This window comes from Cariama cristata, unplaced genomic scaffold (genome assembly GCF_000690535.1).
Source record: "Cariama cristata isolate BGI_N322 unplaced genomic scaffold, ASM69053v1 scaffold331, whole genome shotgun sequence".
Classification (NCBI taxonomy): domain Eukaryota; kingdom Metazoa; phylum Chordata; class Aves; order Cariamiformes; family Cariamidae; genus Cariama; species Cariama cristata.
Window position 1 is genome coordinate 29,197 of NW_009599601.1, and position 11,340 is coordinate 40,536.

The following is an 11,340-nucleotide window of genomic DNA, read 5'->3' on the forward strand; positions in this document are numbered from 1 at the left end:
AGCCATTTTCTAAGAGATGCCGAGGAAAAGGCAGGTGCCGAGCGGTTGGGCTCTAGCTGCCGGCGTAGTTTTTCACCAGTCCGTGAGAAACTCGTCCTTAACTGCTCAGCTGGCTTATGTCTTTCTGATGTTACGTAAGTGGATTTAGAGAAAAAGCACTGCCATGAGCAGGTTTCTAATTAGGAAAAGAAATAAATAGAATTATGGAATTAAGGCAGAACCTCAGCATGAATGACCCAAATCCCTTCCTTGTGCTGCAGTCCACAGCAGGTTATTAGAAAACTTTTTTTTTTTTAAAAAAAAAAAGTTAATTCATCACTGAGATGGTACGGCAAAGGCAAATTCCTTTGCAGGCTGGCACCCGCTCTCCCAAGCTGCCGATCCCACTTAATTTGACTCTTGTGAGTGCGAAGGACAATGCTTTAGGAAGCAGGGTGCTCTGCGATGCAAGCCGCGGTACCCTCGCTCCGACAAACACTGCTGAAAGACGAGTGGCGATGGGCCCTACCATCCAATTACTGTGTCCTCGTTTGTGCTGACAATGTTCTGCTGGTCCAACCATGCAGACCGTCATTACTAGTGAGTTGCCTACTATGAGTTACACTGGTCTCGTTAACATGTACAGGTGTCTCGTTAACAGCGGCTTGCTTTGTGGTGATATCAAGCGTCCACAGATCTCCACGACCTGGCCTCACCGGGAGATAAGAGCACCCTGCACCTCTCACAAACCAGGCTACATTTATCTAAATACTCAGCTGCGGATTTCAGTGCCTACTTTTTAAAACACTGGCTAGCGAAACTAGCCATTTATGGGTCTCAAAGGAATAATTTGAAATTCGATGAGGAAATCTGAAGTTTTCCACTCACAATACCGTCACCTACCGCAGAGTGGTTTTGATGGCATTTCAATCCCTAAAGCCACGGCGATTTTTTTTGCTGGTTAAAGAAGCGAAGCAGATACCCGGGGCTGTAGTGCTGCTGGTTGGAAAGCTCACAGCCTCAGTACATCAGCTGATGCATGAACAAGAAGCCAGGCTTATTCTTTATATATGAAGGCACTATCTCCCTGAAACTGCTGTGCTATATGGCATTAAATCTGCGTCAGATGGAAGACGTGCACTGTGATGATTGGTTTGATAGGACGCTAGCTTGTTTTCTGCACTGGTCCTTTTCTTCTGCTGGGTCAGTCCGCCCGGGACTGGGGGTCTCTAGGCTTTTTCCTTACTGCACCAAGACTACAGGGACGAAGTAGGAAAGGGAGACGTCGGTTTTCCTGCCTACAGAGAGAGCTTGCCAATTGCGGCACACAGCGGAGCGAACCCAGCTACCGTAGGGGAACACTCGGCTCCCGGCAGTTTGGGCTCGGGACTAATCTTCGGCAGGCACTGGCACACAGCAACCCGAACCACGCGACAAGGAATCCAGCAAAGCTCGTTAATAAAATACCCTGCGCGACTGCCCAAAGCACCGGGCAGTTGGGTGAAGTAGCCTCAACCCTAGCAGCCAACCACAAAACACAAGTACAGAAACATGGAAGAAACAACTGTTTTGGGGAAGAGGGCTCCAGGTTGGGGTGGGCACCCAGGACATCCCCCGTAGCAAAAGCACCGTGCAACCACGTTAGCTCGGGGTCTGTCCCCCTCCTCTCCCCTGGCCATAGGGAAGGGTACGTTGAGGTGGGGTCCGCAGTAGTCGACAGGCACAGGGAAATACCGTACCTGTAACATCGCCGGGTCAAAATACTTCATGCCGTCATCTGTTATCTTATGCTCTTTTGTGCTCTGAGATAAAACTTTCTGTTTGGGAAAGAAAGCGGTTACTCTGACGCTGATGCTCTTGGCTTTGTGCGTGGTGTGCAGGTTGTTGGTGGGTGGTGGTGACAATTTGCTACGGCAGTGACACCGCGGGGTTAAACCGCTGCCCCTTCCACCTCAGCCCCTGGGTTGCTGAGCTGGATGAGGAATGGGCTGCTGAAAGGCTGAGTGAATTCATGTGAAAGGGTAAGAGTAACAGCTGGTGCGAAAAAACCCCCCCTGTGCTCATGTACAGGTGTGGAAAGGCACCGGCACGTACACGTTAGGAAGCAGACGGGTGTCTTCTCCGGCAGGGACAACGCGCGGTGGCTTCTACCGCACCGAGCTCTGCAAGGCGCCAGGTCTCAGGGATGAATTCAGACAGCTGCTCTGTCTTACAGACAGTCACAGATTTAACCAGAACAGCCACGCTTTGAAGTCCTGTCTTTTCCCATGTCAGCCTACAAACAGAGACCCAGAATAATTAAGACAGTGTTCATTTTATTGTACTCAGCATGGAAACCAGGAGATGTAAAACAGCAAAACATTAAATTCCTAAGGGACTCGATCGGGCGGGTAACATTGCTTTAGTATCACCGTAAGACTTCTTCACATGCAAACCTCTGTTGGTATGTCTCGAATGAATGCCACGGTACACCTGGAAGCCTAATACTAGCTTTACTTCGTACAGTACATCATGTTCGGTCAGTGTAACTATAAAAATAATAAAGCCACAATAATATTAGTTGTCATTAGAAGCCCCCAAGTCGGTTTTCTGCTGCTGCTGACTGATTTCACGGCCGTGATTTCCGTAGTGCTTGCAACAGCCAGGAATGCAAAGTTCACCTCTCCTCTCTCCCTTTAACTCTGGGACGAGATTCCCGACGCTTTTCAGAGTGCAAGGGAGCCCTCAACTTCAGACGTGATTTTATGTACCGCGAACGCATGGATCTGTCTCTTCCGTTTTACTGGAATTCCTCAGGGCAATGTCTAAACTTGCGTTTGACGTACTTGAAACTGTTGGTTATGAACTGGGCTAAGGGAAGCGTTGTCCGGAGGACCCTCGGGCAGAAGGGTCGCCTGTTGTAGCGGAGCTGCTGAGAAGCATCCGAGGGCCTCGTACCCTGCCGCAGACAACTGCTGGAGACCTTGCTGGCAGAATTGTCATTTATTTCTGCTCCGGGGAGCGTCAGCCTAAGCAGAAAGCTAACAAGAACTTAACGTTTAGCATTTCAAAGGGGATTTGGTTGACGTGATTCTGTCCCTAATAAGCTCAGACGCTTGCCATCACCCACGGTCTTTGTGCAGAAACCAGTTTGTACATACAAGTGTGGATTTCCACAGAGCTCAGGAGCCAGCCGGTGTCTCTGTACACCCCAGCCCCTGCGCTTTCTGTTGACAGCCTAGGCACAGAGGTTGGCCAACTGCTGGGTTTTTTTTTTAGATACGGCTGTGGGAATTTTTTTAGAGACCAGATAAGGAGAAAATCCTTGTTTCTGTATTGCAGAGTGATCTAAACTTGCCTCAAAGTTGTGGAAAATCCTAAGCCTCTCCAGCATTCAATCATAAGGGCAAAGGGAAAAAATCATCTTAAGAGTATGAGTAATGCATGAGACCTGCACACCCCTTTGACACATGGACACAGGCACACATAAGCTTGCCTACAGCAAACGTTTTCCTAGAGGAAAAAAATATTTCCTCTCAGTGTGACTGGGCTTGGTAATAACGTCATTTTCTTCTTTAAAGAAGCCTGAATGATGAAAAATATGTTTCACATTGCAAAATCTTCCTTGCCAGGATTTGATGCAAAATCCACATTATAAACTCTGGGAAGGAAGAGCTGCTCAGAAAAGCACAAAGCAGAAAAACCAATAAATCTCAGAGTTTCAAAAATAATAAAAAGGGATGATGCTAATTTCGGTTTGGCTCAATTCAGCTGTAATACTTCATTCTTTCTTTTAAACCTCTACACTGACTCAAGCGGGACAATTCAGGCCCCTAAGAGAACGTTGCAGCCATTTCAACATCCAGGACCTGACTTTCAGGCCCACGGATCACCACGGCATCCAGTGACTCCAGAGATATTTGGCAGCGTGCAGCACTTGGATAAGGATCTATGTGCATATCTTTAGGATGACTGGAAATACTGACCACTCATACAGGCATCACAGAGTCACCGAAAAATACACCAGCAGAGGTTGAGATGTTACAAAAATGAAGGGGGGGAAGAGGGGAGAGTTTCCTTCAGACCATAGCCCTTAACTTTCTAAGACCATACAAACCTTGCATGTACTGCGGTGAGTAATGAAACACTGATATGGTAGAGTCCATCAAGTTTCCAAACTGAAAACCAGTGGCAGCCAACTTAAATCTCCCATCAGCTTCAACACTGATTTTCATTTGGATTTCCACGCCTAACTTTAACACTTCAACATAGTAATGAAATTCAAGACAAAAGCTAGTGTTATCTTTAGAGCATATATTCACCTTTTCTGAATCCCTGGAATACACATCGCCAAACGGAGCATTTTACAAGCTCTTGCGTGGTAGTAGCAGTAATAAACTGAGGTGGTTTCCCCAGTGGTTTCATTGAATTGTATTTGGATGTAGCGATACATACTAGCAAGATATACAGCCTTTGGAAACGTTCATTTTCCTAAAAGCCATGGCACACCAACAATATGAAAAATGCGTGAGCTCAGAAGGAACAAATGGGCAAAACATTGGCTTTACAGACAGAGGAATGGGAATGCCTCGTGAAGCACCTACATCAACTTTGGTTTACTTCTCTTTTGGTCCCTCCATCCCCATGTTTCTCAGCAATTCCTTCTTATGCATTGAAAAGAAGGTTTTCTTCCTCTGAAATGGAGAAGACATATTCTCCTCCTTGTCCCTCCAGCTCTTTCCCCATTCTTTTTTTCCAAACCAAGCCAGCAGAACCGAGGCAGGACTTGCCACGCAAAGCTGGCAGCCACCAACCATGCGCACCCAGACAGTGGGGCACGTCACAGCCTCCCATGAAATCCAGGACCAGATTGCAAATTGCCTCCAGTGAGATTCTCCTTCAACTCAGGGTTTGTACTGGCTAAACTGAAACATGCTTATTCTCATCTTTCCTAGCGGAAAGCTCCTGAAGTGAAACGAGAAGTGACTCTTCCATTCCCATTCACAGCTTTTATTAACGGTTCTGGCCACGTCAACCTGCCCAGAACCAACAGGGAAGAGTTTCCTGACAATTACCTTGTTTCCCAAAATTTCGCATCTGGCAACAAACTGAATTTAAGAGTTACTTCAACTGGCTAGGCTGCAACACAGATTTGGGGTTTTGTTATGTTTTTTCATACAGATTTACTCTTGGGAATGACAAAGTACTTTCTGTTTTGCACGCTCTTTTTCATTAGCCCAAGTGAATTTCCTTGGTTGTTAACCACCCAGCCAATGCAATGTGATTCTGAGTCACTGGGCAGAGAAAGGGAGCAGGGTGGTGGCACACGGATCATCTCCCCTACCCTCTCCTATATCGCTACTCCAAGGACGCTTTCATTTTTGACACTGATGTGACACCAAGAACAGTCTTTCTTGGCTGCTACAAGACCACTCACATGTATAATATTTGCAAACTGCTACCCAAAACATGGCTCTGTTTTGCTACTGGTGAAAGATCCATCATCCCTACGAGGATTCACATCGTCATCTAGACACTGTACGCAGGAGAAAGCATAGATTACCAGTTAAACTAGCAGGTTGCCTACAGTCTGCCCTAGCAAGGTAAAGTGAAAACTGAAAATATTTTCCATGAGATGCGCTGGTGATTGACTCGGTTTTGTGTGTTGGTTTTTGGCACGTTACTGCTTGGTTTCAAACGTGTGCCTGCCCACCGGGCAGCAGCACCAACATTTTGCAGTTGCTCATCTTTTCCCAGAATCCAGAAGCACAGGGCTCTGCTGACCACTACGGTTTTGCCAGTTATGCCCACGCAGTTGTTCAGATGCATCCACTTCATAACCTGTACGTATGTATTGATGACATTTTCCTGGAAGAAAGGTTGTTTGGAGTGGGGAGGGAGGTGTGGGTGGACCGGCTGGTGAAGACTCACAGCTGGAAGCATCTGCAGGGGCCCAGGAGAGATCTCCCATTCCTCAAAAGAAGAGTTAATCCCAGTGCTGGCCCAGCACCCTGCTCACTCATTGCCAAGCCCAGCTTGGTCTCAATAAAGCAATATACCATATTTAATATACCAAAATACCCATACACTAGAAATATTTTGGAGAGCTTAAGCTAAAGGATAAAGTTAATGGCAATCAGCGGATGCGTGACAGCCATTTATTCTCCTCTAAAAAAACCCAACAACCATCCATTTACATATTCAGACAGAGCGTATTTGTAAAGGGACAGTTCAGAGTAAGCTGGCTCACAACGTGGCAGCGAGGGGACGGGAGAGAGGGATGCGAGCCGAGCCACGGGACGTGGTTTCGAGGGAAGACGGGCTGGGCTAGCGAGGGAGCGGGCCGAGGGGAGGTGAGAGGAGCAGAGCAAAGCTCGGGACCTGGACAGGACACGGCAAACACCAGGGACACCTCGGGGAACCTCTTCAGGGCTGACACGGACACAACGTGGGAAGAGACACCAACCTGGTCCACTAACCTGACCTCACGATACTGCCAAGATTCATCCCACACAAAGTTTCACATGGACACTGCTAGGAAGGGGATGGAAACAGCGGTACCAACAGAAAAAAAGGTGGGAGACTTTCCCCCGGCAGGCAGAGGTGGGCAGACAGCTTAATGCGGTATTTCAGAATTAGCAATTCAGCATCAAGTGGGAGAGGACTTGAAATAACATACAGCAACGGAAGAAGGACGTGCCATAAAGCCCCCAAATACATACCAGAAGAAAACTAGAAGTCAATCCAGTACTACGCCTAGGGGCAACACCTTTCATTGAACTGGGTTAAAATATTGTGTATCTTACAGTATTTCACCTCTCTGCTGGGGAAAAATTGCCCCAAACCAGCTGCTTTGAAGGCTTGGCAGTTGATACACTCTAAAAGTCTGGGCTCCTAAATAACAGGGGGCCACCTCAGGTCTGCTTCACAGAAAAAAAGAAAAAGAGAAAAGAGAAAAGATATTAATACTTGTTTACACTGTGTAAAGCTGTAAGATTTAGAGAGTAAGTTGTAAGAGTAAGATCTACAGAGTAAGTCAGGTATGTGGCACTAGAGACAGAAATAAATTATGATCATGATTCATGAAAAATCTTTAATGGAATAAAAATAACCCCTACTTAACTCTAGTACTCTGCAGGATTACAATATCCAAATCCTCAGTGCTTTGCAGGATTGAAAACTAAATTTTCTACAAACTGCAGGAGTTCCCCAGCTCCCATCATGAACTCTAGTGGACGGAATAAAAAGCTAGTGGGAAACACATTTCCCAGGTTGAAAAATATTATTAAGGTGAGAAATGTGACCAACATACATTTGAGACATTATTGTATATCACGCTTCTGGAGAAACAGTCACTAAGCTACCTTTTATTAGCAATTTCTACAACTTTTCTAACATTAGAAATACAGCAAAGATTGTCTCAGGATTTCAGTACTTCTGCAAAGTAAACATTTCAAGTTAACAATATAATGGTTTATAATATAGAGAGCATTAGGCAAAACAAAATACGCACAGGCTAAACAAGTGGTACTTGGTTTATGAAAGGCAGCAAGAAAAGCACCAAAATACTGCAAAAAAAAAAAAAGAAAGTAGAGCTGGCTAAGGACTTGGAAAAAAAACCCATCAGTGTAACACGCTAGACATGTAGGCTCATGGACCCAGATGCACAGGATAATGTTTTCCTATGGGAAAACGTTACTGTGCATCTCTGGAAAGAGAGAAGAGATCCACATCACTTTAAAGAGTGATTTAGAGGAGGGGTGCTCAGCGCCATGGGAAGGACTTGGCCGGAGCACCCCAGGGCGAGTGAGGGCCCTGTCCTGTCGATTGCGGGTCCATCTACGGACGTGCTCCCCCCTGCCTCGCCTGCGTACACCTTAGGGGTGGCTGATGCAGGGGGGAAAAAGCCCACAGGGTATCTCCCTCTCTCCCCTCCCCTTCTAGCCATCCGAACCCCACCGAGATAACTTCTCCCAAAGAGATCGTCCTTCCGCCTTGATCCTCCCTCTCCCCCTGGCTCTTCAGTTCGACGGGAGGGGAAGACCCGGCTCTCTGGGGCTCGCAGGAGAACGGTGCCCCACAGCATCCCCAGACGTGCGACTGCTCGGCGGGCAATGTTTTTTCACCGACCTGCCTCAGCGTGGGTAACGTACCCGCCAGGGAAGTTGTCTTGCCTTAGGTCTTTACAGCTGTTGAACCTTAGTTGTGCCTCACCCAGCTTCCCCCAGCCCACCCCTTTGTATAAGACCTCGTGATGCACACAAATAACTTCCCTTAATAATTCCGACAATCTCTCTGCTTCTTGCTTTATCAGAAGGTGCCGCTCTCCCCGCAGCAAGGTGGCAATTTACATTTGTGCTTTTGCTAAGTGCCTAGCTTTTCATCTGACAGTAGTCGGGATGGGGGCATCATGTGGAACTACACCAGCTGTGGCAATGATAACGGCGTGATGGAGCGTGGGGCTACTGAGAAAACAAAGGGGAATCATTTTCCACTGTTGCTGCATCACAACCCCAACACCACAACTGAACAGCAGGACTCGAGACTTGAGGGGAAGGGTTCTCTCTACCACCGCAGACATCGACGCACCCCTGCAAACCACGTCAGTCTAACACAGACGAGGGAGCGGGTCGGACGCAGCAGTTAGGACGCCTAAAATTCTGCAGCATGGACTGGAACACGTTGTGCTGCCTCCCTTTCAGTTTTTTATTTGAGGATGTATCCGAGGAAATGGATTTCCGGGTCTGATTGTTCTGGACCCGGATCAGTTTCTCGTGTTCCCGTATTTGTCTCTGTAAGTGGTTCTGGATGGCAATTCCCAGGGATTCTGGATCGAGGGAAGCACCGTAAACCTCCCACGTCATGCCCTGCTCGTCCCAAACAACATCCCTGACGTGTTTGGACTGCTTCACCTGCACTTTCGCCTCCATGGCCGGGGTGGGCTGCTTTTTGTTTTCCTCTTGGTTTGGCAAAGCCGGAGCTGCAGCTGGAAGAGCTGCTGTGTGAAGCTCACGTCTGGACTCCTTGGCCTGGAGCCCTCGCTGCTGGGGAGCAGCCAATGCCTCCAAGGGAGGGGTGAGACGTGCAGAGCTCACCCCCAGCTCCGGCATCAGCCCTGCCTGAAGGCCAGCATCTCCCTGGCCTCCGCTCTCCTCCTTTTCACCTGCATCCTCCGAGCACGCCTTGATGGGGACAGCGGCAGGATGGCTGCTGACATTCATCCCTCCTTTAGGATCAAGCACCACTGAGTTTTCTTCCTTCGGTTTTGCCCCAGGATGATTGGGAACGGCCCCCCCTTGACTCGCATCCTTACTGTGCACAGCCTTTTGCCCCAAGCTGCCCAGGACCTCCTTCTGCTCGGCTTCACCGCCTGTGCTACACAGTAAAGGTAACCGGCTGCTCCCCGCATCACGGACAAGATCTCGCAGGTTGTTCTCGGTTCCCGGGACAGCGGCAGCAGACATGGTGCGTGGTTCACCAGCACCAGGCCCAGACCGTGCCGGAGTTTGATTACTGGAGTCAACTGCAAGCTGCGCAACAGGGATGGGCTTTGGTGGGGCTGGAGCATCCGTCGGCAGCCGAGCAGCATCCTCGCCCTCAGGGGCTGCACCCATCGTTTCAGCATTACCCACAGACGTCCCTTGGGAGGTCACGGCTGCAGGGGAGAAGGGGAGAAGAGGTTTTGCATTATCCGGTGATGCGGGACACAGCATGTCAGATGGGACCCCAGGCAGTTTGACAGGGTGGGTTTGGGCTGAAGCAGTCACAGCCGTAACAACAGTCGATTTTGACGTGATACCAGGAGAACGTGGGGACTTCTGTTGGGAGGATGAACTGTCAGTAAGCGCAGACTGGCTCAGTGCCATACCCCCTTGGTAAATTATGTGCAGTTCTTCCTTCTCCTCTGGAGGAGGATTCCCTTTTAAGAAGGCAGCAAGGATGCTGGGACTGGTGGAGGCCGATTTGCTCTCCACGGTAGCCACGGCCTGAACCTCAGCATCTCTCCATGTCCTGCTTACTGCTTCCTGAGTTAAAGAGCTGCCCTCCGGCTGAGCCGTCATTGTACCCATTTCTCTGAATTTGGAGAGCTGGGCGGGGGCTGGACTCCCCAGCTCGGCATCCACGTTGCGTACGGGATGCGGACTCCCGTGGCTAGGCTGGGCTGGCGCCTCGCCGCTCTGCACTGCTTGGGTTTTATCCGTGGGATGCAGCTGGGTCGTGTCTGCAGCCCCGCTTTTTGCCTCCAAACCCGTCTGTGGGTCTCTCCCCAGGTCAGCTTCGGTGTGCCTCGCTGGCGAGGCTGACTGACACGCACCAGGACCACTTTTTTCTGCTCCCCCGTCTTTTTCCCCTCTTTGCAGAAGGTTTGCCTGAGAAGTACAACAGGACTCATTGCCCCTGACAGGGTCGCCTGGGGAAGAATAATTTAACACCTCAAGTGCCAGCTGATCATCAGTCCCATGAGGTTTCAAGGAAGAGTCATCCATTGGCGTCAGGGAGCTTGTTTTTGCCTGGCTGCCTTGCACAAATTGCCGGGAGCTCTGGGGGGCTGGCATCATCTCGGACCCCTGCCCCGCCAAGGGGGCTCCTGCTGCCGGTCCCTGGTTGCCCGCTGGCCGGGGGCAACCAGCAGGGTCTATGGGGGCAACCAGCAGGTTCTATGGCTGCAGGATGCCCCTCCACAGCTTTGCTGGTGAGCCCTGGAGGAATGGCTTCCTGCTGGCTAGCATCATCCTCGTCGCATCGCTCACACCTCTGCGTGCCGGTAGGCGCCGGGCATTTCAGGTCGAACAAGCAAACCCCGGCAGAGCCAGACAGGGTGCATGGGAAACCATTGCTGGCCCTCCCTGCGCCGGGGGGCTGGGGCTTAGCAGCCTGCAGGTCTCCCAGGTGGTCCTCCTCCGCAGAAGCTGTGACCAGGGAAAGCTCGGCGGATCTCAGAGGATCTGGTACAGTCCCCATGGACTGCCTCCGGGATGCGGTTGGCCCTCAGCTTCTCCTCGGGGGTTTTCTCGCTGGGCAGTGGGTACAACAGGGCAGGCTGTCGGCAACAGGTTTCTTGGAAAGCTAATCTGTGGATGAAAGAAACAGTGTTAGCAGCAGTCAGGTTAAGAGGGAAAAGTACCCAGAACTGATTGATTTTACAGTTTGGAGAGAAATACTTGCAGGCAAGGAGGAAAGTGAAGCACCTGATTCTGCCTAAAAGTCACGCAAGAGACACGGATTCCAAGGATCTCCCAATTCCAAGGTCTGCACGGAGAGGACAATACTACGCACAAAGCAACAACAGCTGCCTTCCTGTTGATACATTAATGAAAACACAATGACATGCCAAGAGGGAGGGATAAAAAAAAAAAAAAAAAAGAGAAATATGAAGTGAAA

General features: G+C 49.5%; 1 protein-coding gene across 1 annotated transcript; it reads right to left on the reverse strand.

The window, feature by feature from the left end:
- Nucleotides 1-8,561: 8,561 nt before the first annotated feature.
- On the reverse strand, nt 8,562-10,920 carry LOC104168941 (G protein-regulated inducer of neurite outgrowth 3-like). The gene is given in 2 exon segments (XM_009709720.1): nt 8,562-10,598; nt 10,600-10,920. Coding segments are annotated over 2 exon segments (2,358 nt in total).
- Nucleotides 10,921-11,340: the final 420 nt, after the last annotated feature.